This window comes from Cucurbita pepo, chromosome LG04 (genome assembly GCF_002806865.2).
Source record: "Cucurbita pepo subsp. pepo cultivar mu-cu-16 chromosome LG04, ASM280686v2, whole genome shotgun sequence".
Classification (NCBI taxonomy): Eukaryota; Viridiplantae; Streptophyta; class Magnoliopsida; order Cucurbitales; family Cucurbitaceae; genus Cucurbita; species Cucurbita pepo.
The window spans coordinates 9,723,266-9,750,556 of record NC_036641.1 but is presented as its reverse complement, the minus strand read 5'-3'; the positions used below and the strand labels follow the sequence as shown (position 1 = coordinate 9,750,556).

The window sequence follows — 27,291 nt, the reverse complement described above, 5'->3', positions numbered from 1 at the left end:
TTGTCTAGAAAACGGTGCACCTTCTTTGATCTCACGAGAGGGGCGTGGAAATCTCTCTCAATCGTGAGGCTAGCAATGATATGTAACGGGCCAAAATTAATAATATCTATTAACGATGAGTTTGAATTATAACAAATAATATTAGAGCTAGCTAGTGACACTAAGCCTAAGATAAGGTGGATAGATCCCATATGATTAGAGAGTCAAACTCTAAGAGGTGGAAATATAATTTAGAGAAATATAATTTTATTAATTTAGCTTTTAAAATATAATTAAAAAGAAAAAAAAAAAACAAGATTTATATAGTCATAGTGTGGGTACTTGAAATATTTTTAATTTGGGCAGATAAACCCGCCGTGGGGAGGAAGTTCCCTCTAAATCCAGCTCCTGACGAGGGGCGACACGATAGAGAGTATACTGGGAGAGTTGCAAGCCATGGCGCAGAGCCTAATCCCGAGGGCGCAATCGGGAACAAGCCACTCGTTCTTCCTCTTATCTTCCAAATCTAAATTTTCATCGCCAAGATTCCAATTCCCCTTCATGCTACCACGTCTTCGTCTTCTTCCTCTGTGTCGCTGTTTCTGCAGGTATTCTTCTTTGCAAGAGCCAATCGACCTGTGCAAGTACAGGGAAGCTTTCTCCAAGCGCATGGATATGGCTGGACTCAAACCGCACCACCGTATAGGTCAGGTTTTTGTTCGAGATTTACGCAGGAAGGAAGAGTTGTTTGTAGCTTATTGCTAGCATTTTGTTTGACGAACTGGTGTGGTTATTTCATTTTCCCCTCATGCATTTTGTTTTACTTAAAGTTGAAACAGCACTAGGTTTTCTTTGAAAGTAACCAAGAGTTGAAGTGGAAAATAATAATACTGGCTTCCAATTTTAAACTGAAAACCCGAACTTCCGGCATTAGCGTTCATTATCTGATTCAATTTCAGCTCTGGGAGTAAGTGGAGGGCCCGATAGCATGGCTCTTTGTGTTCTTATGGCGGGTTGGAAAATGGATAGCCTGAATGCCACTGGTAAGAGTAGCACGTTTATCGATGGGCTCCTGGCAATAGTCGTGGATCACGGGCTTCGTGCTGAGAGCAGAGACGAGGCAAATGTTGTGCGGAATCGAGTTACTCAAATGGGTACAACAACTCTGCACGTGTATTATTTGTCAGCTTTTCTTCATTATGATAAATCAGTTCAATCCAAGTTTCTGATATGTTCAGTTCGCATATTACTTGTGTAGGCATCAGATGCGAGATTGCGTCTTGTGATTGGTTAGATGGTAAACCAAAGCAGGGCCATTTGCAAGAAGCAGCTCGTGATATGAGGTAGTTTGCCGTTCTTCAAAATATGCTAAATTTCTGTTGTGAAGATTGTTGTTCTCGGCTTTGCTTTTAGTATGAGCTAACTTATACTGATAGCTTGCTGCCATAATGATTCACTAATTTGTGATTTTAATGAATGAATTTGCTTTAATTTCAGATATCAAATGTTGCAGAAAGTTTGTGTCCAACACAAAATTGGAGTGATACTTGTTGCACATCATGCTGATGACCAGGTTAAATCCTCTTATCAAGCATGCTGCGTGCATTTTCAACTGAAGCTCTTGCCTTATTAGTTGACAAAAAGTGTCCCATTCCCCCAATCTTAGAATTTGCATGTTTCCTATAGCTTGTACCGTAACTTTATTCTTTAGGATTGTTATAAACTGAATTAGTTGCTATGCTGCAAGCTTGTTACAGATGCTAGAAATATAGTGATTGCTGAGACACAATGCAGGCTGAGTTATTCATTCTGAGGTTATCTCGCAGTAGTGGCGTGCTTGGACTTGCTGGCATGCCTTTCACTTCTCAGATTTTCTCCCCGCATCGATATTCCTACAGTGAAGTTTCAAAGAATTATGGCATTCTTCTCGTGAGACCACTAATGGATTTCTCTAAAGATGACTTGTACAAGGTTAAAAGTTCAAATCACATAAAAGTATCTATGAAGAGAACACTTTCATTCATTTGGCTAAGACTATTCATGTTAACATTACTCCGTACTTTGCAGATATGTCAAGGTGCTAATCAAGATTGGGTTGAAGATCCAACAAATCGAAGTTCCTTGTTTGCTCGAAATAGAATTCGGATGTCATTAGGAGATATGTCATCATGTGAGTAGCTCGAGAGCTAATATCTATGAGGTGCTTTTTGTTGTCACTATTCATATTATTATTCAAGTAAGGAATGACTTCATTAGCACTTGTACTAGAAGGAAAGATAAAATATTCTCCTAAGCGAGAGCAAAAGGAGTTTTAAAAAAGAAGATTTAGGTTAACTCCATCTAGAGGTAAAAAAATATCACTATGATTTTCGTTTTTCATTTTTCAACCTATCTAGAAACTGGCATAATTTCTATCCTAGACAATGCCCGAACAACAGTGTCAGCATAATGAGTCCATAAAGACCTTTGTTTTCACAGAAACCATGGCCCATTAAAAGTCTTGAATATTTAAAGGAGTTTACAAACTGAGATAAACAGCTGAGAGAAAAACCACTGATTTCGTTGGTGCCTTGGCGGGTTTGTTAAGGTTATAATATAATAGTCAAGGATTGTTTTGTTTCCTATAGATGGTTTCCTCAATGATTATTTATGAGATTCATGATTTCATCTCAGCATTTTTTTGGGTTTCAGGTACTCTCAAGTCTGAGCTACATGCCATTATTTCCGCCTGTAGGAAAACACGCTTATTTGTTGATCACGCTTGTTTAAGCCTGGCAAATTTGACTTTGACGATAACAGAGGTGGGTGTGTTCTTTACGTCTGCGTGTATTCTGATCTTACAGTTCAACATTAATTTTTAGGAATTTCATTCTGTTTTCCTTTCAACAGTTCTCTCTCTGTACCCTCCATTTGTTTAATATTATTATGTTTTGATGGATGGGGGTTTGGATGATGCTTCTTGTAGCTGGGATATGCCATTATTAATTTGGAGATTCTCAATCAATTGAAAATTCAAGATATTTGCTTGTCGAAGTTCTTGTCCTTAGTTTTACAGGTAAAATGTTAAATATTTTATTGAGAATCTTCATTTTTATTTTGGAGCAATTGACCAATTAGCATTAATGTTGGTTCATCTAAAATTGTCAGTTCATCTCTCAAAGGCACAGACCTGTTAGAGGTAGCACTGCAAAGCTGGTTTTAGACTACATTCAAACAGTTCCTTGCAGGGTAATACAAATCAATATCTATTTCTAGATATTTGTCCTTGCTGTATTTGTACATGGCTAAATATATTTGAAATTGTTTATTATTAGTGAATTAGGCATAATTTACATGTCATCATGTGCATCTGTCAGAGGCTTGATGGAAAAGGAATGTCATAATGGTGGTTGATTTTACCTGCCGTATGAAAGAACCTCTTTTTCCCCCTTTTTACATATTTGATTTTACTAGTGTTCTTATTCCAATATGCTTGAAATATACCTCGTCATTGCATCTATATCACTTTTTATTTATTTTTTTTTTTTAATTTTTGTAATCAAATTTCATGATCTTGTAAATGAATGTTTTTTGGCATACCATCGGGCTTCAGCTTTGTCAAACTCTTGCCTTGTGTACTTTTATGGAGTTAAGAAATCTAAATGTTTCTTGGGACTGTGTGTTGAAGCGAACTATATGTGTAAAATGATAACTTCATAGCACGAGTACATCTACCAAAGTTTCAGCCTTGTTTGTCGAGGAGAACACTACATGAACTTTGTAGATTTTTAAAATTTAAAGAATTAAAATAGACATCAACCTGAAGGGCCGGCCCAATAATCAGTCTTTTTCCTTGTGTACTTTTTGGCTACATCAAGTATTCTTATTTAATACCATACTCATGAAGTTCAGTTAATTGATTATTAAGCATGATCTGTGTAGTTCTATTGCACATTTATTTACAAATGCAAGGGGGTTGGCCTGTTATATATCATTGTGCATCAATAACCTTTTTCTCCAATTTTCATTAATTTTCAAGGGGTACTTTGTTTAATTCTGTTTATGTAATTAATCGATTTCCTCTATTCCTTGGATTCTTATTCATTATCAAAAACCCATGCAGACCTCACTGACAGCAGCTGGGTGCTACATTTGTCCAGCTCCTGGATCCAAGGGCACCAGGTGCATAGTTTCTTGTTCCGTGGATTGCCCCTTGCCTTCCGCAGTAGAAGTTTTCCATGTCCCTTCGTATAAAGAAGAGAGGCACGATATTTCTGGTGGATTAGAACAAATCATTAATGATGGGAAATCGTATTTAGAACACTTCATTCCTAAAGCTTCAGATGTGCATTTCTTGGATACAACACCTGAATCTGTTCTAGATGAAGCAAAAAGGTTAAACATCCTAAGTGAATCAACCTATAGGATCATTGTATCACTGCAGATACAAGAAACCAAACTCTTCAAATCAGAACCAAAAATCACTTCTGGTTATGAATCGAAGCATGGTTCACACTCTGTAAGTACTTTATCCAGTGGACTGCTTAAGTCGGGGCAGATATGTAACTATATGAACAGGTTCTTTATCACATGGAAAGTAAAGGATGCAAATGAAGATAATTCTATTTCTGATGCGGCTAGTTGCAACACAATTTACAAGTCCTGTGCGTTAGGCTGTGATATGGAATTAGAGGTGCGGCACATGACCGAATCCGATTGGCTTTATCTATCCAAGTTGTCTGAGTGCACGGTGAAGAATTTTCATGATCAAAGAGACACTTCAGCCAGTTCGAAGGAGCAGACCATGGAGAATGCGAGTAGATGTTTGAAGTATGCCAGCTCGTCGGCTAGAAAAGCATTAGTGCTGTTGAAATTGATTCCAGTTGCTGCAAGAAAAAGCCTTCCTGTACTGGTCAATCAAAAAGGGCTGCTTCTAAGTATTCCAGTACGTATACATTTTACAACTACATGATAAACTGCAAACTACACGTTCAAAGGGATTGGATCCTTCCAATTCAATAGAATTGGAAAAGATCCAGTCCTTGACTTGTGCCTTAGAACAATTTAGACTGCCTAATTCATATATCATCAATTGTTCTGAAAAGTAGAACTAGAGAGAGTAGAGGAATTGCATAAATTTGAGCGATCATATTAAAGAAGAAACACCATTACCATGTTCCAAGTTCCTAACGTACACATTCTGAACTTTATAATTGGTAGTTTTACAAAGACATGCATATCTATCATTCTGATATCCTTTCCTTTGTCTGGTGGTTCTTTCAGAGTATCAAGTTCAGCCATTGTCCATGGTTGATGGCATCTGCGGAGTTCAAACCACGGGTACCATTCGGTGGAGGTCATAGTTCATTCATGTAGTAGATGCCAGTTTCTGCACACAAGCTCGACCATTCCACGAACAAATGGCCAAAGCTTGCATAGCATTCGCATTGAAAAAGGGTAACTGTAACTCATGCGAATTTGTCACTAGCTGTTGAAAACTAAGGGCATATTTGATAGTCTTCTTTTTTTTGAAAAAAAAAAAAATGTCTTGAGTTCTAAATTTTCAGTTTGTTTTTTAAAATTGAAAATCAGGGTATGTAGTAATAATTATGCTTGCTAAACTAACATTTCAAGAATTATAGTTTAACAAATAAGAGCTCAGCAATAAAATTCAATGAAATTTCTCATCCATTTAAAATTGAAAATCCAAATAATTAAGAGCCATCAATAAAATAAGGGGAAAAAAAAACCAAAATTGTATGTACCAAAAAGTTCAAGCACAACATAAAATATTAGAAAAAATGATTTCATTCAATAATCGAAAAGGGATACTTGATATTAAAATAAAATTTAATAAAATGGTCATCCCCATCCTTTTTTTTTTTTTTTTTTCAAATTAAATAACAAATAAATAAATAAAAGATTCTTGTGTATAAATGCTACCGTGGCCACCCCTACTTCCTATCATCCATTCGACTCTAATTTAATTTAATTTTTTGACAGCCTCAAAAAAGCGTCCAGAAATCCGAAAATGATAAAATTTGTGGATAAGAATCTCTAATGGATTTCACAACACAAACTTTGGCCACTAGAAAACAACACTGCCTCGTCTACATGGAGCGGCTGCTCCTGGTGCTTGCCTTCCATGCAACTTCCATCCATGCAAATACACCACCGTCGTCCGCTCCTACTTTTGCAGCTGCGCATCTGAAGAGGTACATCCTCCTCTTCTTTAGCTCCTTAATTGAACCAATTCAATTATGACCCACTTCCCAGAACCTAGACGGGTGTGATTTGAATTTACTTCCTGGTGTTTTTGGTCATCAATTTGATTGAACTGGATACAGATTCTCGGTTGGGGGTTTTGAATTTAACTTTTGGATGCGTGTTTTTTGAAGAATTTGGCTGGGGATGGAAGAATTTGAACTGAACTGGATTTTGATTTTAATTGTCGTTTGGATATAAACAAATCCCATTTGGGATTCGGTTGCTTTGCACTTGGTTCTTGATTTTCTTTGGTGTTTTGTCTGTAGAATTCATATTGGACGAGCTTCTTCTCCAGTCATCTTCACATATTCAGAGGCAGTGAAAGACAATGTTGTAATATGTTGGGATTTGGTGGGTATTGATTTTCTTTGAGGCTAGTTTGACGAGTAGGATCGAGCAGAACTCGGAGAGTCTGATCCAGCAAAAACTTGAGTGTTTTCATGGGTGTTCATAAAGAGGGAACGATAGCAAGCAAAAATCTTTCTCAAGCATCACCAAAAATGGTATTGTGGCAGACACTTGAATTGTTGTGATGTTTTATTGGCTATACGTATGACTAACTGTCAATGATAGAACAAATTGTTGTGCATTTCACTGTCTTGACCGTATAATCATCATGTTCACTGCCTTAACATCTACTTGGTTGGCTATGCATGCTAAATCAGATGCTTCTTTTACTAAACTTGGTCCTTCCATCTGATTTACACAACAAATTGCTAGATTATATGAACATTATGTCTAGAGAACACTTCAGAAAAAACATTTCAAAGGGCTTTCTGGAAATGTATTGAATGGATGTTTTCCTCATATTTCACTCAATAGTGCTTTCTAAGCACATCTGTAGTCATCCCTAGTGACCTGGACCTTATGTTTACTATATTATGAACATAGGTTCATAGTATCCTTTAGTTTGTTGAAATTTGTACTTTTGAACTTTGTAGGAATCATATCTCCACAAGAACCAAGTAAAGTTAGTTTCAACTCCAGTTGATTCGCAAGTTCAATCCCATTGTCTTCTCTGTTTGAGTAACAAAAGTTGCCGAATAGTACGTTCAAGAACGAAGCTAATGAACATCTTGGTTGAAAAGGGGAAACCTCAAGAAGCTCAATTCATTTTCGATAGTTTAGTTGAACAAGGACACAGGCCAACTACTGTGACATACACAGCTCTTGTAGCTGCTTTGACTCGGCAGAAGCATTTCAAGGCCATTTCCAGACTTCTTTCGGAAATCGAAAAAAATGGCATTAAACCTGATTCCATACTCTTCAATGCCATAATCAATGCCTTTTCTGAATCTGGCAATTTAGAAGAGGCCATGGAAACTTTTCAGAAAATGAAGGAAAGTGGATGTAAGCCAACAACTAGCACTTTTAATACACTCATCAAAGGCTACGGACTTGCTCGTAAACCCGAAGAATCTATGAAGTTATTAGAGTTGATGATGAGGACAACGAATCTGAAACCCAATAACCGGACTTATAATATCCTTGTTGGAGCTTGGTGTAAGAAGAACAATATAAAGGAGGCATGGAATGTAGTGCAGAAGATGATCGCATCTGGAGTTCAACCTGATGTTGTCACATATAATACACTGGCAAAGGCATATGCTCAGGATGGGAAGACTAGCGAGGCAGAAAGTATAATAGAGGAGATGCATCACAACAAGGTAAATCCCAACGAGAGAACGTGTGGAATAATTGTAAGTGGTTATTGCGAACAGGGGAACTTGGTCGAGGCTCTGAGGGTCGTGTATCGAATGAAGGATCTCAGTATACGCCCAAACCTTGTTATTTTCAACTCTCTTATCAAGGGGTTCCTAGATATCGAGGACTCAGATGGAGTTGATGAGGTACAATATTTTTCATCTTTTCATTGTTCATTTTTCGCATCTATTTCGTGTGATTGCCGAATTCCCACCATGTTGGCAAACAATCTTTCTTCATTATTATTTCTCCTGAAGTGTTGATTGATCACATGGATAATGAATATAAACTTGAGCAGGCATTGACAATGATGGAAGATTTTGGGATAAAACCAGATGTGATAACATTTAGCACCATTATGAATGGTTGGAGCTCAGCTGCACGTATGGACAAATGCCAAGAAATCTTTGATGACATGGTGAAATCTGGCATTGAACCTGACATCCATGCTTTCAGTATTCTTGCAAAAGGGTTTGTCCGTGCTGGCGAGCCTGCTAAGGCCGAGTCCCTGCTGAACTCCATGAGCAAATACGGGGTGAGACCGAATGTCGTGATTTTCACAACTATCATTAGTGGTTGGTGCACTGCAGGTAAAATGGAGAAGGCATGGAGGGCTTTTGAGCGTATGTGTAACATGAATGTCTCCCCCAATTTGAAAACTTTTGAGACCTTAATATGGGGCTATGGAGAAGCAAAACAGCCATGGAGAGCAGAAGACATCCTTCACATTATGGAAGAAAAGGGTGTCGTTCCTCAAGACAGCACTCTCAAGCTCGTTTCTGAAGCTTGGCGCTCAATCGGTATGGATAAAGAAGCCATCGCCGAGCGAATGGAGGGCAATGATACTCCAGCGAAGAGTTCAGATGATATCCTCCAACCAGGAGTAGTAATCATATCCAATGGAAATGGATCTTATTCCCAAACAAGAAGCAGGACACTCCCAAAAGGAATAGAAGTTCCATCTGGAAGTCCACGGAGCACCTCTACGTCGATGCTCGTTTGTCGGGCACGTCGCTTTCGTCCACTGATTGTATGCAGAAACCAGAACCATACCCAGTTTTGGATATGGAGGCAGCATACCACTACACCTTGCAGAATGATGTACATCCATTAGCGACGATGAGCAGACGACCAGCTGTTACATGAATCTGATTCGAAAAAGTTGATGAAGAGTGATGGTGCTTGCTATCTGAAACTATAAATGGCCAAGCATTACAACTTCTTGTTCATTTTTTCTTCGTTGGGATCACTTTGTGTAATTCATATAAATGATGTAAATTCATTGTTGAGGACCAAAACCCAAACTACATAACCATGTAAATTGCTATCCTGATAATATATCTTCCACTTCCTACATTGTTATTCGAATTCTCAAGAGCACAGTGAAATCTGGAGTTGATTTTGTGTTAACCTATTATGAACTCGGATCAAGAACTTCCAAAAAACCCTTTATTGGGTTGTTAAGATAATGTAGATTTGAATCTTGTCGAGAAATTATTACTCCAAAATCTATTAGAGAAGTGTTTTTCTAATAAAAGTTCCAAACTTTCCAATATTTATATGGTGTTTAGAAAGATCAATATATTCACATCTAATCCGCTCCGTCTACGAAGAAAAACATTCCCAATTGGAACCCCAACAGCTTGAATTTGAAATTCATCACAGAGGCGCAATTCTGCCACAGAGGATGCCATCTCTTCATCTCCTCTCGTCAGTATCTTCTTTTGACAACCCTTCTCTACAACGTGCGCGCCTCTCAAAACCCGGTAACAGTTCTAATCCCCCAATTCATTCAAATGCCATTTCCCCAAAATTCGCACATGCCCACTTCGCCAATCGCTCTATTTCCCCTTCTGTAACTCTCAGTCAATTGCGTATTCAATCCCGAAGCAGTAGTTTTCTACCCTTTAAGCCTCCAAACGATGGAGCCCACTGGAAGAGGGGTTACTGTAGTGCTGTTAATGATTCTGACGAGAAAACTAGGTCAGTTTTGGACTCCAGTGGCGGCGGTGATGGAGGTGAAGGCGGCGATGGAAGTGATGATAATGGGAAGGTGGATAAGCAAAAGGGTTCTTCTGGGTTTCTGCCGGAATGGTTGAATTTAACTTCGGACGACGCCAAAACGGTCCTTGCAGCCATTGCAATATCTCTTGCCTTCAGGACGTTTATTGCAGAACCGAGGTACATTCCGTCGCTATCAATGTATCCTACCTTTGATGTTGGGGATCGACTTGTAGCAGAGAAGGTAGAAATCTTGTTCATTGTTCTTAATCGTATTATTCAACTGTTCTTCACGGTTATTAGAAAAAATTATACAGATTGGGATATGATATTCATAGTTAAAATTGCCTGGATCCCAAATTCTTGGATTCAACTAAGCTTTGAAATAAAGGGATAAGATCTTTGATTTCTATTCTGTGTATGAAATTTCGGGTGTTGTGAATCATGATTCTTGTTTCTTTTCAGGTCACATACTATTTCAGAAAGCCTTGTGCTAACGATATCGTGATATTTAAAAGCCCACCAGTGCTTCAGGAAGTAGGATATACAGATGAAGATGTCTTCATTAAAAGAGTTGTTGCTAAAGGAGGTGATACTGTGGAGGTCAGATTTTCTAACGAGAACGTTTTTGTTTGTATCATTATCTGATATGTGTAATGGAGCCATTGATTTAGATCATCAAGAACAGACATCTACCTGTTTTTCAATGATATTGCAGGATTCAAAAATGTAAATAACCGAATCTATCAGAAGATCTAATTTTCTTGCACAACTTTAGTTAAAAGTTTTATGGTCGTAATCTCCAGCTTTCATTTGTGTTTTCAAGCTCAAGAAACAGCTTCACTCTTCACTTGGAACATTCACTGATTGCAGGTCCGGAAGGGAAAACTTATTGTCAATGGGGTCGAGAGAGACGAAAAGTTTATCCTTGAACCACCATCATACGACATGACTCCGGTTGTAAGTAGTTCTTTCTGTTTTCTGCATCGGTTTCGCATCTTTCTAAGATTTTCCTACCAAAATTATGAACACACAAGAATTGAGTACAAGCTGTGATCGTTTTTCTTTTTGGTTGAATGAAAGAGAGATTGCTTTTCCTTAACTTTGTGAAATCTATATCAAGCATGGTTAAACATTACATCTCTTTCATTCTTATTTTGATGCAGGAAGTGCCAGAAAACTCGGTGTTTGTGATGGGCGATAATCGCAATAACAGCTATGATTCTCATGTGTGGTAAAGTCTTCACTCATCACTTCACTAATACTGGGTTTAAGATGACTTTAAAAAGATGTGTATTTAAGTAAAAGACTTTTGTTCAAATAACCAACGATCTTGACACATTCTACCATTCTAGACTTCTTCTATGTGCTTGTCTTCGAGTTTTTTTGTTTCTTGTGCTTGATAGCTAGCTACTACCTATACCAAATTGTTCAGGGGTCCACTGCCAGCCAAAAATATAATAGGAAGATCATTATTCCGCTATTGGCCTCCGAACAGGATTGGTGGAACCGTTATCGAGCCTAGCTGTGCTGCTGATAAACAAGAGGGCACTCCTTCCACACCAGAGATTTCCAGCCAACAGACCTCAACTTCTCAACCGTAACAGTTTTGGTCATGTTCTTGTAAGTTCAGTTGGTTGTTCTGCAAATGCCTTGTCGTTCCCATTCGCTCCCCTGTAATTTTGAAGCTCCTTTTTGTTGAATGAACTGGGCATTTTGTGCAAGGCCTTATTTACTGTTGATCTTGGTTTATGCAAGTTACTAGAGATGACTCTCAGTGTTGAGAGATCTGAACTAGTGACGTTGCCATTCTTTGTGAATCCAATTGAACAGTACAAGCTAGTTATGATATAGGAATATGTGCTCTTGAAATTTAAAACTAGATAAATTGCTGCAGTAGATGTGATCAATACCATACAAGGAGGAGGTCGGATGTGCAAACCTTTTGCTCCATCATGGCTACAGATAAGTTAAGGTAACTCATATGGCTGCTCCTCATATTTTTTATACTGATTCAAACATAATTTTATTATAACAAATTCAATCTTGCTTTTGTAGTTGTTAAACTACAATTTTAGAAACAATTGTCTTGTCAGAAACATAAAGAACATATCATTTCATTAGGCCAAATAATTGTATCATCATTACCACAAACTGATTCTACGCCATTTTTTCGCTTAATAGTTATTCCAAGGTTCTAAAGAAGCAATATCTAAATCAACAGCCTTGCCTATACAGACAGTGTCTTTCCAATGATCCTACAGGCAGAGTCTTTCCCTCCAATGAAGAGAAAGATGCAGGATGGAGGTCTCTGTCAATAATATGTACATAGTCTTTCCTTTTTTTTTCTTCATAAGCTTCAAGTTGCGAGATTCGATGCCCAACGACCGGGTGATATGCTTTCGATTACCAGTTACACCAACAAATTCCTTCTTGAATGGAGTTAAAACACCAGCTTCAAAGGAAGGTTTCCATTTTTATCCACGGCTTCGAAGGATGGCTCCAGCCCCACACAAAGGCAGGCACCTAGTTCCCTTGAAGGTTCACCGATTCGACTCGATTGCTCTGTTCCGGTTGATAGTATTTCTTACATTGCAAAGCAAGTAAACATCGCAACATTTGGATAAATTCCGAACTCTAATTTTCGTTTACTTAGATCAGTTTAGCATTTAGATCTCTTGATGCATTTTCTGAAGTATTCTACCAAAGTTTGTAACAGGCAGAGCATTAACTACATAGGCAAATATGATTTTAATCAACTATAACAAAACAATTCAATATTGAAACAATATTGTATAGTCTCTGAGGCTATTACATAAAGGAGATAGGAACACAACCTTGACTCTGATGTCGGCTTTGAAATGCCTGCTAGCACCCCCTATAGATCAACCAATAACAAACGAAAGCAGAGGCATCAGAATCTGGAATATCCTAGTTAAGCCTTGATAGCGGTATAGATCATCATAGTTAACTTAAATCACATTAGACTCTGGCAAGCGCTTGTCGTTGCATTTCAGGCTTCCTTTCAGCAAGGGCGGAGCGGAACGTGACGGAAACAAACGAGGAAGGAGAATGGCACGAATGGGAAGGATGCGAAGAGAATCTCCATAGGGAAATTCAAGCCAGGAGTGGAGTGATTGAAGCATCGTCAGAATATCTCGTGGGGCTCTGAACGAAGAATAGTAGCAACTAAGGTAATTTATACAAGACACCTAAAGGCTCAAACAGAAATCTTCCACAGAAAAGTTTAATGAAGATAATCAGTCGGTTTTGAAAGTACAGAATCAAAAAACATTTTATATTCATAAACTCAAAAACAAAGAATTCTAGCATGAATGGCCTCATAGAGAAGATTAGGGTGTCAACAGGCATGAATTCAGCCATATGCTTGTCAATAATTATATTTAATCACCGGCCAACTGAAACGAAAGAACCTGTATATTTTCGTATAAAAGACCAAAACAGTTTGAACCAAACACAGAGCAGTTATAATTAGAAAAAAAAAGGGACTCAGATATAAGGATGGTCGTCAAGGCCATTTCCATAGCCAGTTACGACGAACGAGACCTTAAACATAATAATCATCACCGTCCCCCTCGGTTTCAAAATAAATCGAATCTAATTGGAAAATAAAAGATAAAAATGAAAGAAACAGCAAAGAAAATAAATCTGATAGTGCTTAATTCATAAATTTCAAATTTGAAATTCTTGTTGCACTTTCAGAAGTGTTGTTCCAAAGAAAACAGAATATGATTATTATTAAAACCGTTTGGTAAATCATGCGTCTCATTCTATACTCTCCCAACACCTCGAATATTGGTTCTTTATCCATTACTAAGACATGTAAATCCGTGAATCGATTAAACCAAATCATGATTCATATGAAATGTGCAAGCAGGCGTCCAGTAATAAAATTTTACCAAGCAAGCTAAGCGAATATCCAATTGTAAAGCAATACTAGAAATTCCAGTTTTAAGCGTGAGTTCATAATATACGTGACCCCTCTCAAATAAGTTAATGAAAATTTGTTACACAATTTCATAATCAATACAAAAAACCAGATTATATTCCCAAGGACTCGTAGGATAACAGATTATGTAAGAGAGCTTGTCAACACCGTAAACCATCTTATCATACAAATCAACTGAAATGGATTACAACTTCATGACCTTTCATCCATCAGCATCATACGATACTCAAGCAGATTTCTCTTTTGGAATGCCCAAAAAACTACGATGTAAAGACAATCAAAACAAGCATTTAAGCAGTAACCTGAAGAAATGAATTAAAACGCTTGAAAAATAAGGCCTGTTTGTTGAATAACAGATTTAAAGCTTGATCTAGGATTTAGTACTATCAAGCACAACAAATCATCGGCTTCAAAATAAACCAACAAAAACTGAAGGCAAGAACGCAGAATTAGATTAAAACAAAATCAAAATAAACGAAATTGAAATATATTCAATTAATAATAAAGCTATTATAGATCAAAAATAGGGTCATCAGATAGGAGCGAAAGACTAAAAAGATGTATAATCACAATACAATCATTTGAACTATGCATATAATCATCATATGACCCACAATCTTTAAAGACTTTAAATCAAAGACTTAGTATTATATTATCGAAAATAAACATGCGATCAAAATATCGAAAGTTATACACCTAAAGGCTCAGAAGGAAGGCAGTAGATGTAATTGTAATCACGCAAGATCATGCAGTACGAATACAATATCCTTCATCATAGACGGGTGCAGTATTCAAGCTTTTCAAAGAAAATCCGTCGTTTTGAAAAGCCAGAATAAACAAACATTTAATTCTCAAAAACTCAAGAACAATTAACAACCAAAAGGATCTATCGCGAATGGCCTCATAGAGAAGATTAGAGATGTCAACAGGCATGAATTCAGACATATGCTTGTCAATAAAAATATTTAATCATCGGCCAACTGAAATTGAAGAAACCGTCAATTTTCGTACGAAAGACCAAAACCGTATGAATCAAACACAAGAGAGCGTAAAGAAATAATAAAACAAAGGGACTCAGAATATGGGTGGTGATATATCAGGATGGTCGTCAAGGCCATTTCACACAGCCAGTTACGACGAACGAGACCTTAAACATGACAATCGTCACCGTCCCCCTCGGTTTCGAAAGAAATTGGAAAAGAACAGATCAAAATGAAAGAAACAGAATGAAGAAACCCTAACTTCGGATCACAGTAAACAGGCGGGAAGACGATTTAGAGATGGAGGCAGAATAGGTCCTCTTATAGGAAGGAGGAAGGCGCCTCGCGGCTAGGGTTTTCCTTGATTTGAGTGAGTTGTACTAACCTACGTGAGGGTGCATTTTAACATGAGAAGTCACCCGCAGCCTGAAATCTCTATTAGCCATTGGATGTAATGAACGGAGAGATGCGATTTAAATAATTGACCTATAAATGACTACATATATTCATAAATTAAAGTGACGTCGATATTAAGATTTACTCTTTCTATAAAAAAAATACGTGAAAATTTAAGAATAAATTATGCTTCCAATATCACGAATAAATTTCATTTTAATATCTAAAAAACGTCAATTAGAATATATATATATTCACTATTTATGACGATTTTGTCAAAGGTTGAATTATTTATGAAGCTTTATCATATAATTTTTAAAATTATAATAGCTAAATTTTAACTTTTTCTAAATTACAAAAAAAATAAATAAATATAATTTTTTTTTAATAATATATGCATTGTTTAACGTTCCTTCCTGGTTTCAAATTACTTCAAATAATCAGTTTTGAACTATAACATGAACTGTTTTCAAATTACTTCATTTTTTAGCTTATTTACTTATTTTTTTAATCTTGAATTGCTTGGTCTCATAATGCACGTATTCCCTCGTAAAGATGTTCGCCATCTGTTCACGATTTGAAAATAACCTAATTAATCTTCTCCTTTTCAACATCTAATTATCTCTTAAAACATACAAGAGTCAATTGGGCTAGCTACCACTTCATAGATCAGTAAAAGCATAGAAATGTTGCTGCAAAATATGTACAGGCTCGAATATACATCTGATGCAATAGAATAACGTGACTCATCAAGAAGAAAATATACATTCTCGATTGAATTAGAATGAAGTTAAAAATTCTAAAACACACCCATTTCTATCCTGGATCAACAAGTGTTCTCACCCCCATCCAACAAATGATTGATATCAAATTCAACAACCAGAATTAAATTTATATTATAAGTTACGGTTTACCGTCTAAGGGTATTGATGCCCAGGAGCCAGAGCAACTACTCCGACAGCTACATTGGTACACCAAGATCGTATATGGATTAGCGGCCTGCAATGGCACAATCTTCAGTCTCAGCTTCTAGTCATTCTTCTACTGTCAATTGGTCGAATATGTGGATTCAGTATGGATAGAATCTGCGGCATTGACATGCCTCCAGACACGACGATTTCTACAATAAAAAGAATAGAGTCAGGAATGGAGGGATTTTGGTCCATGTGTAATTCAAGAAAAACTGTCCATTGATTCTGGACGTAACGACATAAGAAGAAAAACTCACCGATTCCTTCCCGAACTGATAGATTTGGTCTAATCACATCCTCAGAGTTGACTAGGAAAACATCGCCAATGTAAAGATGATTGGTGGGAACATATACACAACACAGCTCCTCCTCTCCAGAATAATTCTGCATTCAGAGGGAACAAATCGGTTGATCATAATATCAAGCCTTGCAGCAATTGTGCATTAACAAGTTATGAAAAACATGTAATGATATTCACGAGAACCATAAAAACACAATAAACACAATAAACCCTTATAACAATACAAACCTAAGAAGAAGATATGAAAAACATGACACAACAATATGATAGCAATACATCATCTTCTACAAAATTAGTGAATGAGGACATGAATCATTGAATAAAACATATTTGTATACCTAACAACGTCAATGATATTCACGCTCAAGATGAGCAATGGGCATGCATGTAATGTAAGGGTATTATTGGTTGAAGTTGCCTCCTCCTATAAACCAAGTTTGCAATGACACTTGCATTTAAAACAACGTATAAGAAGAGATAACACAACATGGATTCTATGCAAAGTAGAAAAATCAGCTACATATATGTAATGCTACAATGTCATGTAACAAATGTTTGTGAAGGTTCTAAAACCAGCTAAATATAAATCCAATCAGTCATGTATATAATAAATCTCAAAATTTATTGTATTTGCAATCATGTTCTATAAAAGGACTTGAGTTTTCTACTTCAAATAACAGCAATACCTTTTTTATCGTGTTCACTGTTCACATACCAGAACATGGTTATGCGGTCGTTGAGATAAAATATGTGTGCATGAATTACCCAAAGTAATACCTAAATGCTTCCAAGGAAGAATATTACTAAAAAAGTTGAAGCACAAAATAGCATACCTGGAGGGTGACAGTTGAAGTAATGAACCCAAATGCATATTCACCAATACGGGGGTGCCTAATGATGGCAACTTCCTTGAAGGCTTTGGTATTTTGATCTAACAGGTAGTGACAAGAATATAGATGGTTCATAAATAAACTTGACCGTGTTTAAATATACTTAAAAAAGCTGTACCTGGTGAAATAGCAGAACTAATCTGCTTAGAAGCATTGTAAATATGACGAACAAATGGCATGCGCTTGATGAACCACTCTCCAAGAGCCAAAATAGAAGCACCTAACCATGACGACATGAATACCCCAACAAGGAAGATAAACGTAACAGATGTTGCAAATCCAAGACCTAATTAAGAAACAAGAATAAGCTTATGTTAAGAACAAAAAAAAAAGAAATATACAATTTAATAGGTTTGTCATACTGAACAGACATCAATCATTTGGCAAGATGAGCACTAATATTTATGTACAATTTTTCAATACTACCTAGTTAATATACGAGTAAGCAAAGAAAACAGAGATTGGTGGAAAAAATAACAATACTCACTCGTGTCGATGGTAGATCAAATACATATAAAAAAAAATAGCACATGGATTGAATGGGTTCGGAAAAAATGTTAAGTGATAAGGATTGCTTACCAAAGATATCAATTCCAAGTTGAGCATAGATCGGAGAAAAGAATCCATCCACGAAGTGTATAAACCACCATGTTATATAGAAAGTTATTGCAATTGGAAATAGAATAACGCTGCAAAACAGCCAGATCACATGTTAAGAAATTAAAACATCGTAATTACCTAGCACAATGACAAAAAACTGCAATTTGAATCCTGGTCGAAAACAACTAAATACTGTTTACACTTTAAGACCTATCTTCCTGCCGAATATATTTTCTGAGTAAAGGAAAAATCTCAATTCCATTCATAAAAAATAAATAAATAAATAAATTTAAAAAAAAAAAAAAAAAAAAAAAAAAAAAAAAAAGCAAATTTTTTAAGTGCAGTTTTCAAACAGCAGCCTGGAAGTTCAATTTTAGTAACGATGGTTACAACGTATATGCAAGAAATTCTACCTAAATCAACTGTGGCTTATATGCTATCCTTTACTTAGCACCAAAATCATAAACTAAACTAAAATACAGAGATAAGAATAAAGATCAAACCATCCGGTCATGAACTTTTTTGAGGCCCAGCTCCTAAAGACTCTGTAAAATGTCTGCACAATAGATAAAATAGATAATTGAACCCACAATTGGCGATAGAAAATAAACACTGATTGATGTTCTGAATAACAAGTAACTGGCAATTCCAATTTTATATGATAGCAAAGCCAAAAAAGGAAAAAAAGAAACCAACATTCTTCATCAGATATTGAAGGTAGTGAGGTACATATACATAGCCATTCCAACTATATTATTTACTTCATGGCAAGAATTCAGAACATAAACTAAACACTCAAGAGATGCGACTTTTTAATATCCGTACTCAAGTAAGTAACACTCCATCTGCAACTTTTTAAAAAGGATAGCCAATTGATCAGAGAAGTGTGATAGGGGTAGTATTAGGATAGGACTAGGAGTATGATTAGGGTATTAGAGGGGTATATTAGAACTTAGTTGGAGAAGTTTTTATGGAAATTTGTTATAGATAGAGGGAGTGGGAAAGGAGGAAGATATGCATTGGTTTAGTTTACTCAAAGCTTGGGCAAGAGTGCTCAAGAGATGAAGGGTCCAAGAACCTCAGGGTACTTGGATTGTCTTATGGTCATTTATCTTTCATATTTCATACTATTTCGATTGTTTGGGTTCCAACAGAGTGCTTTTTTAAAACTCAAGCAAGAGCGACCACAAGGCCTCTGAAATATACATATGAGACTGAGATACAACATGGAGACAACCATAGGATGCCAAAAGAATGAAAGAAAAGGCCACCAATTGCTATAGTGGCAATGGATGGAACGATCAACATCTTCGTTACTTCGATATCAGGGGTCACACCGACCAGGAGAGCCGATTGAAGATTTTCTTTGGACCATCTAACGGGTATAAGTGCATTCAACTGCCCAGCTACAGTTTCATCCATCGTCTAATCTCATAAGTAACTCCGTCGTTGAGAGGATGTCAATTGCGGGCATCACCTCATGATCCAATAGGCAATCCGCCAGGAAACAACTAGTATGAGAATCAACAGAGATATAGGAGAGGAAGAAGAAGAAGAGAAAAATGATTGCAAGTGATTGAACTACTTAGCAAGAAGCCAGACCGATCCTAAATACACTGCTACACAGATATTTCAATAGAACAATAAGCAATATCACTAAGTAGCTTCCAACGATTTGGTGGTAAAAACTCAAGCGTAGTAAATTGAAACAAAGTCAACAATACCTCACGGCCAGTCTGCGGCGATGACGCTGAAGAGGACGAGGGCTTGCAAGAGTCATCGTCATTTGGGGAGCCGGCGGCCGGAATTAGAAGCTCTAGATCCCGCTCTCTGCCTCTGCTGACCATCACAATCGCCCCTTTGTCGTCAGCCATCACCGGCAGCCTCTATTGAAAAGCCCAGCCCCAGCGTTGTCGCAGCTTAAAAACCTTCGCCCTGAAGACCGAAGACTGGGAGCAAGGCAACCCTTTGAAGTCAGAGATTGAATTAAAATAGAAGGTACTTTCAGAAGACAAAACACTTCGAAAGATCCCTCCTCCCTCCATGTTCTTTGACTATTATATTATTACCACTTTTTTCCTTTTTAATTAATTACAATAAATTTAATCTAGGTTGTTAATACATTTCTAAACTGTAGTACTAAAAATATTAGATTTTAAAAATTATTTAATAGTTAGTTAAAAAAAAAAAAAAAAAAAAAAGTGCCTAACAGCTAGAATTTTAATTTTTTTTTGGTGGATTAAAATTTTTAATTTCTACTCATCCGTTGAGTTTAACTATTTCGGCAACCACTCTAACAAACAAATGTGGCAATTGCTTCGGACAATAACACTTAAGCGATAGCATTCTAGAAACTTCTTAAAACGACCACAGTCAATGAGGACCTTCAACAATAATAATAATTAGTAGTCGATCAATCCTAATATTACCAATACAAATTTGAATGTACGATAGATGTCCGGATAAATCAAATAAGGGTACAAAAATACTTTTTTTTCTAAATATAATCCGTCTTAATTCTAAACAAGTTCTAATAAAAAGAAATGCATTAAAAAAAAAAAAAAAAAAAAACACTTAATTTGAAATTTAATTTAAACGGGTCCTTCACCGGCCCATGTAAAAGTAGCTTTTGGGTTTCCCATTGGGCTATTATCGATGGGCTTTAAAATGGGTCGATTGTCACAGTCCGATTAACCGCCAATTACATAAGCGCCACGCAAGGCCGGCTTGAGGCGTGACCGTGAGCCGCCCCCTGCTTCAATTATTCAAGTTAACGCTATTTAAAAAATGGACAACCTCTTGAATATTCTCCAAGACAACCCTTTTGTGTATACTTCCCATTAGGTCCCAAATTTGAAAGAATGTTATTATCGATGAATTTAAAATTCAATTCAAAATTTAAAAAATGCTACACTTTTAATATTAAGTCGTAATTTTATATTTTCCCTCAAATTTGAAAAAAGGTTTTACATAAATGTTATTTACGGGTGTGAAGGTATTTGTTTTGTTATCTACTTATAATGAATAGAAAAACAAGAAAATTATTTTCAAAATTAAAAAATAAAACAAAGAATCTTTGCTTTATTTTTGAAAATTAAAAATTAAAAAAAATATATATATAAAAAGGTTGGAAGTATTCCATACGCAAAAGAGCAGTGAGGTTTGAGAAGTCATTGGAAGTGGAAGCGGTGAGATAAAAGGGAGAAAGAAAAGGAGGTTTGTGTTACGATATATATAATAAATTCCATTCTAATCCTCTCTTTGCCTGATCCTCTGTCGTTCTGATAATATAGAAGATCATGTTGGAAGGGAAAGCCACCGTCAAACAAACCGACATGTCGGAGAAGATGCAGATTCACGCCAAGGCCTCTGCATCTCACGCCCTCGATCTCTTCGACGTCTCCGATTGCCTCTCGCTTGCTGCGCATATCAAGAAGGTATAATTTCCTTTTCCTTTTCATTTTAATTTTAATTTTAATTTGGTATGATATTATCAGAATTTAAATCAATTAGGAATTTGATCGGAGCTATGGGAGTGGGTGGCAATGTGTGGTGGGTTCCAATTTCGGCTGCTTCTTCACTCATTCAAAGGGGACCTTCATCTATTTTTCCCTTGAAACTCTCAATTTTCTCATCTTTAAAGCTGCTTCCAACTAATTATTTCCAAAATTACCATTTCAAAGCACCACAAATGCTTCCATCTTCAGGGGCACCCTCGTCCTTTCCCCTCCTCCTCTCTCTAAATTACATGGAACCAACCATGTATGTGTATCAATTATGTTTCGCCATTCACTTTCTTTCTTCAGACAAATCTCCTTCTACTTGTAATATGTTTCACGAGTTGTCATGATTTTCCTTTTTTTTTTTTTTAAATAATTAAAACTTATAAACACTATCTTTAATTCTTTATTTTATTATATATTGGACTTCAAATGTTTATTATTATTATTATTATTTTAAAACTTCGAAACGGCGTCGTCTTAGGAAGCTATTCTACAATTTGACGACGTCGTGTAATGAAGTTGGAAAATGTCCTCACGAGCCCAGAGTCATCCAAATTGATAACGTTTTGATTTACAAAATAATAATAAATAAATAAATAAATAATTTATATAATAATAAGGAAAATTACAAATTAGTACAAATTTAGTCATTTTAAATATTATAATTAATCTCTGTAACATTTTTTTTTTCTTGAAAAGAGACCAAATTTATAATTTAATTATGTATTTTAATAAATATAATAATGAGAAGCAAAAAAATTGGAAATTGGAATTAGTCATAATTTTTGAATTTACATCTTCGCTATAATTGAATTTGAGAGAGAAAGAAAAGAGCATTTGTTCTTGTTGCTTGTCTCCAACGACGACAAAGGTCCGCCGTCTCCAACGCGTTGGATTGAAAATTAGGAATCCTGTTATTCTGCCAGACGTCGCATCGTTGGGTCACTTTCGGTATGTAAACCTTTTGTATTCTTTCAATCTCAAAATGAATGATTTCAATCAATTGCCATTATTGAATCTTCAATTTTCTTTTCCAAAAAGCATCTCTAGAAATGATGACAATTGCAAGCTAAACGACCAATTTGCTGATCGCCTTCCCCATATGCTTACAAACATTCTCCATCGCCACCTGATTCAGACTACTCGCCAAATACATTCCAAGAAATCCCCATCTCATTACTACGCCAAATTTTAGAAGATGAAAGGGATTTTGGGTATCAGTAATTGACGTCTTTTTGTATATACAAACCAGAAATTAAGCACAGATGATACAGTTTTCTGATGTCATTTGAAGAACTCGTCAATAAGTTCATTCAATATCAGCCTCTCTGTGTCATTTACAATCTCTTCACTTTCACTTCTGGAAAATCCTTTCTTCCAACCAAAATCCCATGTTCCATTCATCAGCTTTTTGCAGTATAGATCTCTCTCTAACACTGTTGCTAGAGTATCTACATGAAGATTCTCGTGGTAACTCGTTAGCATGTCGATGTTGTCGCACACTTCCTCGACCAGTTTTTCTATGGAAGTTTCTACTTTTGTGTTGCTACTATGTCCTAGTAATAGAGAATTGGCTACTTGGCTTTTACGTTCAATGAGTTCGATTGCACAATCTATGAATGGCTTTGTATTCGGGGTGTCGGGATCGTTGCAGCGAGATGCTGCTTGCAACATTGTTCTACCATTTAGATTGAGATCAAAAAGCTCCCCTGCATGACATAGTAATGAGGAACTTCTCAAAAGCAATGCTTTCAGATTAGTTCCTTGATCATAGCTTTCGATCTCTTTTTCAGTATGACTGTTGGGGTCGATAACTTCTGTTGTACTTGTGTCGGTCTCGAGTTTGGGGCTCGATGGAGAGAGAGAGTTCAGGCTCTCGTTGCAGCATTCTACAAGATTTAGGAGAAAACTAAGTATAAATCATAAACACATAGACAATGCACAAGTACTTGTTCTACTTGGAAGGCTAAGTTATCTATCTCACTTAGAATCTCTCTTGGATGAAGATATATTAGACAATGCACAAGTACTTGTTCTATGCTAATGATAAATAACTGTAGATATTGCAACTAATCTTCTTTGTGAACTGTGAAGGACAACTTACCTATAATTTTGGTGTCACATTCTTCAGTTTCGCTCTCCATAGTAATTAAATCCATAAGAGTAACTTTGATTTGGTTTGTTGGAAGGTCAGCACTTTCATTTGGATCAGAACTTTCATCATCTTTCTTGGCTTCAACTATGTGGGTCTGCAAGATAAACACTGCATAAGTCTCTCTTAACAAGGCAAGAATAATGGATACTGATGAAGAAAAGGAGTTTCATTAACTAAAAAGAACTTACAAGTGAATTAACTTCTGAACAAGCAAGCACTGCTTCCTCCTTTTTCTGACAGTTATGATCGTTAGATATTGCTCTCATTGCTCGTCCCGACATAGAATCTGGAATCGAGCCACGTTGTTTATGAGTTTTATTCTTCCTTGGATTAGTGGAGGTTGCTTTTTCTTCATGCTGTGGTTTTGATACTACTTTTTCTTCTGCAAATTCTTTTTCTACCAGTTTTCTGGTTGATGTAAGAATGTTCTCATCACTTGGCTCCTTCTCATGAGGCATATCATGTATTGGACTAGATGTTTCCAACTTCTCTGCAGCCTTCTTCTTTGCATCAACAACACATGTTCTTAATTTCCTAGGCATTATTCCTTCTTGAGTAATCGGTGTGAGTGAAATCCCTTCTGCCTCTTGCTTTCTTTGCAATTTATCTGAAATCAAGACTCCTTCATGGAAATCTGCAGAAACATTGAATGGCCGAAGTTCTTTCTTTTTCGATCTTCTTAGCATAGGTTTTTGGTTGAAAGCTTCCTCCAATTCATTAGGAGGAAGAGGCTTGGGTTTTATCAACACAATTGGCGGTGCGTCTCTCGACCTTTGTTTCGAATCATTATTACAGGAATGAGGATAATGAAGCTTAAGCTCTTTATCAGAATTACTCTCTGTAAGCCTGTTGAAGGGCATTTTTTCAAGTATTTCTCTCAAGGTTCTCTTTTCAGGATCCTCCTTGTTGATGGCAGATTTAGACTTGGGCAATGTTTTGTAACCTGAGATCTTATCGAATTCGAACTCTTTCTTTGGAGTAGTTTGCACTGATCTTGATGACATTTCTTCTAGCCCCATAAGCTTAGCAATCAGGTTATTACGTTTCAAATTCTTCTGTGCAAGTGTTGAAACATGACAACATTTGACTCCATCATTAACCATTGAGGATTGGCTGGAGCTAGTCGATGGAATTTCCGATCCCGAGTCCGAACTCATATCTCGGAAACAAGACTTTTCACTAATGGTAACATCATGTGTCACATCTCGCTTCACTAGGCTGTCTCTGATCACCTTCTTAACCTCATCAACACCATGTCTTGAAGAACCATGTCTGGAAAGCTTAGATTTTTTAACATCAACTGGAGAGCTTTCATCTTCAAGATGACAAGAAAAACTTCTTTGATACTTCATCTTTAACCGAACCAACTTGTTGGAAGCTTCTTGCAACCTGGCCAGAATAATCAGCGATTCTCTTAAACTTGAAGTTCCTTCCAACATATCCTTAGAAATCTCCTTGGATTTACTCTCAGATCTCACCGCCTTAGAAGAGAGGATCTCCATGAATGGAAGAGAGGATCGGCCATGAATTCCCTCCCTCATCTCTGTAGAGATCAGCTCCTCTTGCTCTCCCTGAGATATCAAAACTCTTTTTTGATTTCTACTAGTCCTCTGAGTCTTAATCTTTTCTTCCAGCTTCTGAGAATTCACTTTGGATATCTTGATTATATTGCAATCAACCACCCCTTTTGGATCATCACAAGTGATAAATGATCTGTAAACCACTGATTTTGCACCGTCCAGAGGCATTTTCAAACTCCCCTCAGCCCCAGATCATTTCCCTTATAAGACAGAAGAATCCTTCTACAACCTAATGCTCGGACGGCTGTGTTTCAAAGCAAAACAATTCATCAGATGAGCCAAAACAAACAAACAACGTGAGGGGAATGTTGAAATTTTCAAACTCAACAACTTAATCAATCAGATTTTGACAGTCCATATAAAAAAAACTCATCCAAATACACAGCTACCTTCCTTGATCTTCCTCTAAAGCTTCTTGAACAACTCAAACCTATTCTACACCATTCCCCATCTCTTGTAAACCATAACCAAAGGAGCAAAATTGACAGAGAAAAGAGTCGAAAACAGAAAAAACTTACCAAACCCAGAAGAGAAAGAGGCGAAGAAGGAGGGCCAAGGCAGGCATCAGAGAGAAAAGACACAAAATTTGCAGAGAATTGCCAGTCCCATGTGAAAGTTACAGAGTACTAAACGAAAGGGAAACAGAGCAGTCGGTGCATTGACTTCGTGGCAGCTTAACAGTAAGCTTCAAAGCAGAGCCAAAAAGATCGAAAGGAGAGAGAGAGAGTCTAAGATTTGGAGCTCATATTTAATTTCAATCAAATGGGTTTTTTTCTTTTTCTTTTTGTACAGAACAGCAAAATCGTTGAAAGATCATAGTTGTCATAAATGGGACACACTTGGTCTCTGTAAAACATCAACGGAGCAGCTCGGTTTTAAAAAGAACAAAAGCATGGAAGAGGAAGGCCAAATCCAATGGCAGGCCACGAAAGCTACACTAATATTTCATGGAGCTGTGATTTTGAAAGGCATGAACTTTGAAACAGTGTATGAAACAGGACAAAACAAGTGAGATGTGGTATGAATCGAACTCTCTCTATATTGTATGTATAATTTAATGGGATGCTTCTAAAACATGTTTCCTGATATGAACCCAGAAGACAGAAATTTAAATGCAGCGACAGAGATGAGTTGTAATGTAATATTGCTTGCTATTTCAATTACTTTACTCTCACTTATAAAAAATGTAAATGTGGTAACAGAATAGTTTCTTCAAAGCTTATTATTTATTACTAAATAAATAATAAAGGTGATGCCTTTCCCAAATAATTCTTCTGGGCGATTCATTGGATTTCTACAAACAGGCCATGATTCGGATCGTTTATAGTTATTTAATGTGGGATTGTTTTCCTTTCTTTAATGAACTAATACGGCCGTGGTCTTTTATTATTGTTTATGGAAAAAGACAGGAGCCTTCCAATTCTCATTCGTCATTATAAAAAAAGAAAAAGAAAAATATTTAATATTTTATTTAAATTTTTATCAAATGTTTAATAGTTTCATAGAGTAAAAGTGTTCTATAAATTTAATTTTTTTTTACCATAGTTAATATATTCAAATAGAATCATATTCCTTTCCTTTTATATTTAACATACCTATACATAACATGATATATGTGTAAAATTAAAAATTTAAGAATTTAATTTATTTTTTTATTTTTCTTATAAACAAAATTTAGAGATCTATTGAAGATTCTAAAAGTGATGAAGACGAAATTAAAAGTAAATTACGAGTTCATAGGTTTAGTAGCATTGAGTTAAAGTCAGCTTAGTTTGGATTTGTGCTATTTGGAGAAGTCAATTTCCTACGTGGACAAAGTGACAAAAATGGTCAATTTTTTTAACGTCACTAAAATGATATTTTCATTTGTATCTCAAATGCGGTATTAAATAATGGTGCATAGTGAGATATTTAGGACTCATTGAGAATAAAACAAATACAATATCTTTAGACCCAATCTTAGTCATATTATATGTGTTTATATATGTGACTTATACAGTGACATTTTCAATTTA

The 27,291-nt window shown here is 36.3% G+C and overlaps 6 protein-coding genes, 1 long non-coding RNA gene and 4 other non-coding genes across 17 annotated transcripts; 5 read left to right on the top strand and 6 right to left on the bottom strand.

Moving 5' to 3' along the window:
- Nucleotides 1-335: 335 nt before the first annotated feature.
- Nucleotides 336-5,579, top strand: LOC111792288. Of its 3 annotated transcripts, XM_023673660.1 has the most exons (11): nucleotides 336-685; nucleotides 939-1,133; nucleotides 1,238-1,322; nucleotides 1,477-1,552; nucleotides 1,774-1,950; nucleotides 2,047-2,149; nucleotides 2,671-2,780; nucleotides 2,945-3,034; nucleotides 3,127-3,207; nucleotides 4,082-4,903; nucleotides 5,242-5,579. In XM_023673660.1, the coding sequence occupies exons 1-11, from the start codon at nucleotides 436-438 to the stop codon at nucleotides 5,332-5,334; spliced, it is 2,082 nt and encodes a 693-aa protein (XP_023529428.1). In that variant the 5' UTR covers nucleotides 336-435; the 3' UTR covers nucleotides 5,335-5,579. The 3 variants fall into 3 exon arrangements, with proteins under 3 accessions (XP_023529428.1, XP_023529429.1, XP_023529430.1); XM_023673661.1 differs by lacking the exons at nucleotides 336-685; nucleotides 939-1,133 and having other exon boundaries at nucleotides 1,292-1,322; nucleotides 1,737-1,950; nucleotides 5,242-5,376; XM_023673662.1 differs by lacking the exons at nucleotides 336-685; nucleotides 939-1,133; nucleotides 1,238-1,322 and having other exon boundaries at nucleotides 1,508-1,552; nucleotides 1,727-1,950; nucleotides 5,242-5,376.
- Nucleotides 5,580-6,598: 1,019 nt separating this feature from the next.
- Nucleotides 6,599-9,297, top strand: LOC111792289 (pentatricopeptide repeat-containing protein At5g21222-like). Its single transcript, XM_023673663.1, has 3 exons — nucleotides 6,599-6,728; nucleotides 7,167-8,075; nucleotides 8,228-9,297. The coding sequence occupies exons 1-3, from the start codon at nucleotides 6,666-6,668 to the stop codon at nucleotides 9,041-9,043; spliced, it is 1,788 nt and encodes a 595-aa protein (XP_023529431.1). The 5' UTR covers nucleotides 6,599-6,665; the 3' UTR covers nucleotides 9,044-9,297.
- Nucleotides 9,298-9,445: 148 nt separating this feature from the next.
- LOC111792290 (chloroplast processing peptidase-like) lies at nucleotides 9,446-12,602 on the top strand. The gene is made up of 6 exons (XM_023673664.1): nucleotides 9,446-10,174; nucleotides 10,396-10,533; nucleotides 10,804-10,890; nucleotides 11,097-11,164; nucleotides 11,366-11,905; nucleotides 12,115-12,602. The coding sequence occupies exons 1-5, from the start codon at nucleotides 9,617-9,619 to the stop codon at nucleotides 11,532-11,534; spliced, it is 1,020 nt and encodes a 339-aa protein (XP_023529432.1). The 5' UTR covers nucleotides 9,446-9,616; the 3' UTR covers nucleotides 11,535-11,905; nucleotides 12,115-12,602.
- An 834-nt stretch (nucleotides 12,603-13,436) lies between these two features.
- On the bottom strand, nucleotides 13,437-13,523 carry LOC111794181. Its single transcript, XR_002815071.1, has one exon. It is a non-coding gene; the product is annotated as a small nucleolar RNA Z43 (small nucleolar RNA).
- A 901-nt stretch (nucleotides 13,524-14,424) lies between these two features.
- Nucleotides 14,425-14,514, bottom strand: LOC111794169. Its single transcript, XR_002815060.1, has one exon. It is a non-coding gene; the product is annotated as a small nucleolar RNA snR60/Z15/Z230/Z193/J17 (small nucleolar RNA).
- An 86-nt stretch (nucleotides 14,515-14,600) lies between these two features.
- Nucleotides 14,601-14,681, bottom strand: LOC111794127. The gene has a single exon (XR_002815021.1). It is a non-coding gene; the product is annotated as a small nucleolar RNA U83 (small nucleolar RNA).
- A 289-nt stretch (nucleotides 14,682-14,970) lies between these two features.
- On the bottom strand, nucleotides 14,971-15,073 carry LOC111794180. The gene has a single exon (XR_002815070.1). It is a non-coding gene; the product is annotated as a small nucleolar RNA Z43 (small nucleolar RNA).
- A 945-nt stretch (nucleotides 15,074-16,018) lies between these two features.
- On the bottom strand, nucleotides 16,019-20,050 carry LOC111792287 (protein LIKE COV 1-like). 3 transcript variants are annotated; one of them, XR_002814772.1, is made up of 8 exons: nucleotides 19,763-20,050; nucleotides 18,542-18,594; nucleotides 18,018-18,127; nucleotides 17,557-17,724; nucleotides 17,382-17,479; nucleotides 16,887-16,972; nucleotides 16,505-16,631; nucleotides 16,023-16,396 (listed from the first exon to the last, which is right to left on the bottom strand). XR_002814772.1 is itself a non-coding variant. In XM_023673659.1 (8 exons), the coding sequence occupies exons 1-7, from the start codon at nucleotides 19,910-19,912 to the stop codon at nucleotides 16,299-16,301; spliced, it is 804 nt and encodes a 267-aa protein (XP_023529427.1). In that variant the 5' UTR covers nucleotides 19,913-20,050; the 3' UTR covers nucleotides 16,023-16,265; nucleotides 16,297-16,298. The 3 variants fall into 3 exon arrangements, 2 of the variants coding, with proteins under 2 accessions (XP_023529425.1, XP_023529427.1); XM_023673659.1 differs by lacking the exon at nucleotides 16,887-16,972 and having other exon boundaries at nucleotides 16,023-16,265; nucleotides 16,297-16,396; XM_023673657.1 differs by lacking the exon at nucleotides 16,887-16,972 and having other exon boundaries at nucleotides 16,019-16,396; nucleotides 19,763-20,049.
- A 1,121-nt stretch (nucleotides 20,051-21,171) lies between these two features.
- On the top strand, nucleotides 21,172-21,928 carry LOC111792286 (dynein light chain 1, cytoplasmic-like). Its single transcript, XM_023673656.1, has 3 exons — nucleotides 21,172-21,254; nucleotides 21,332-21,475; nucleotides 21,552-21,928. The coding sequence occupies exons 2-3, from the start codon at nucleotides 21,338-21,340 to the stop codon at nucleotides 21,693-21,695; spliced, it is 282 nt and encodes a 93-aa protein (XP_023529424.1). The 5' UTR covers nucleotides 21,172-21,254; nucleotides 21,332-21,337; the 3' UTR covers nucleotides 21,696-21,928.
- A 387-nt stretch (nucleotides 21,929-22,315) lies between these two features.
- On the top strand, nucleotides 22,316-22,863 carry LOC111792285. The gene is made up of 2 exons (XR_002814771.1): nucleotides 22,316-22,492; nucleotides 22,583-22,863. It is a non-coding gene; the product is annotated as an uncharacterized LOC111792285 (long non-coding RNA).
- Nucleotides 22,813-26,420, bottom strand: LOC111792283. Of its 3 annotated transcripts, none has more exons than XM_023673655.1 (4): nucleotides 25,666-26,420; nucleotides 23,885-25,520; nucleotides 23,646-23,790; nucleotides 22,813-23,430 (listed from the first exon to the last, which is right to left on the bottom strand). In XM_023673655.1, the coding sequence occupies exons 2-4, from the start codon at nucleotides 25,442-25,444 to the stop codon at nucleotides 22,826-22,828; spliced, it is 2,310 nt and encodes a 769-aa protein (XP_023529423.1). In that variant the 5' UTR covers nucleotides 25,445-25,520; nucleotides 25,666-26,420; the 3' UTR covers nucleotides 22,813-22,825. The 3 variants fall into 3 exon arrangements, with proteins under 3 accessions (XP_023529423.1, XP_023529422.1, XP_023529421.1); XM_023673654.1 differs by having other exon boundaries at nucleotides 25,795-26,420; XM_023673653.1 differs by having other exon boundaries at nucleotides 23,885-26,420.
- Between the last annotated feature and the right edge of the window lie 871 nt (nucleotides 26,421-27,291).

What these genes read in the sequence shown, in the direction of transcription:
- LOC111792288 (XM_023673660.1), top strand. Translation starts at nt 436, where the DNA reads ATGGCGCAGAGCCTAATCCCGAGGGCGCAATCGGGAACAAGCCACTCG. An exon ending in GAATCGAGTTACTCAAATGG is followed by an intron (nt 1,134 to 1,237) that starts GTACAACAACTC and finishes TTACTTGTGTAG; the next exon opens with GCATCAGATGCGAGATTGCG. An exon ending in GAAGCAGCTCGTGATATGAG is followed by an intron (nt 1,323 to 1,476) that starts GTAGTTTGCCGT and finishes CTTTAATTTCAG; the next exon opens with ATATCAAATGTTGCAGAAAG.
- LOC111792286 (XM_023673656.1), top strand. Translation starts at nt 21,338, where the DNA reads ATGTTGGAAGGGAAAGCCACCGTCAAACAAACCGACATGTCGGAGAAG. An exon ending in TTGCTGCGCATATCAAGAAG is followed by an intron (nt 21,476 to 21,551) that starts GTATAATTTCCT and finishes TAAATCAATTAG; the next exon opens with GAATTTGATCGGAGCTATGG.
- LOC111792290 (XM_023673664.1), top strand. Translation starts at nt 9,617, where the DNA reads ATGCCATCTCTTCATCTCCTCTCGTCAGTATCTTCTTTTGACAACCCT. An exon ending in ATCGACTTGTAGCAGAGAAG is followed by an intron (nt 10,175 to 10,395) that starts GTAGAAATCTTG and finishes GTTTCTTTTCAG; the next exon opens with GTCACATACTATTTCAGAAA. An exon ending in AAGGAGGTGATACTGTGGAG is followed by an intron (nt 10,534 to 10,803) that starts GTCAGATTTTCT and finishes CACTGATTGCAG; the next exon opens with GTCCGGAAGGGAAAACTTAT.
- LOC111792283 (XM_023673653.1), bottom strand. Translation starts at nt 25,444, where the DNA reads ATGCCTCTGGACGGTGCAAAATCAGTGGTTTACAGATCATTTATCACT. An exon ending in GTTCAGAAGTTAATTCACTT is followed by an intron (nt 23,791 to 23,884) that starts GTAAGTTCTTTT and finishes TTTATCTTGCAG; the next exon opens with ACCCACATAGTTGAAGCCAA. An exon ending in ATGTGACACCAAAATTATAG is followed by an intron (nt 23,431 to 23,645) that starts GTAAGTTGTCCT and finishes TAAATCTTGTAG; the next exon opens with AATGCTGCAACGAGAGCCTG.
- LOC111792289 (XM_023673663.1), top strand. Translation starts at nt 6,666, where the DNA reads ATGGGTGTTCATAAAGAGGGAACGATAGCAAGCAAAAATCTTTCTCAA. An exon ending in CTCAAGCATCACCAAAAATG is followed by an intron (nt 6,729 to 7,166) that starts GTATTGTGGCAG and finishes TGAACTTTGTAG; the next exon opens with GAATCATATCTCCACAAGAA. An exon ending in ACTCAGATGGAGTTGATGAG is followed by an intron (nt 8,076 to 8,227) that starts GTACAATATTTT and finishes AAACTTGAGCAG; the next exon opens with GCATTGACAATGATGGAAGA.
- LOC111792287 (XM_023673659.1), bottom strand. Translation starts at nt 19,912, where the DNA reads ATGGCTGACGACAAAGGGGCGATTGTGATGGTCAGCAGAGGCAGAGAG. An exon ending in AAAAAGTTCATGACCGGATG is followed by an intron (nt 18,128 to 18,541) that starts GTTTGATCTTTA and finishes GCTGTTTTGCAG; the next exon opens with CGTTATTCTATTTCCAATTG. An exon ending in ATCAGTTCGGGAAGGAATCG is followed by an intron (nt 16,397 to 16,504) that starts GTGAGTTTTTCT and finishes TTTTTATTGTAG; the next exon opens with AAATCGTCGTGTCTGGAGGC.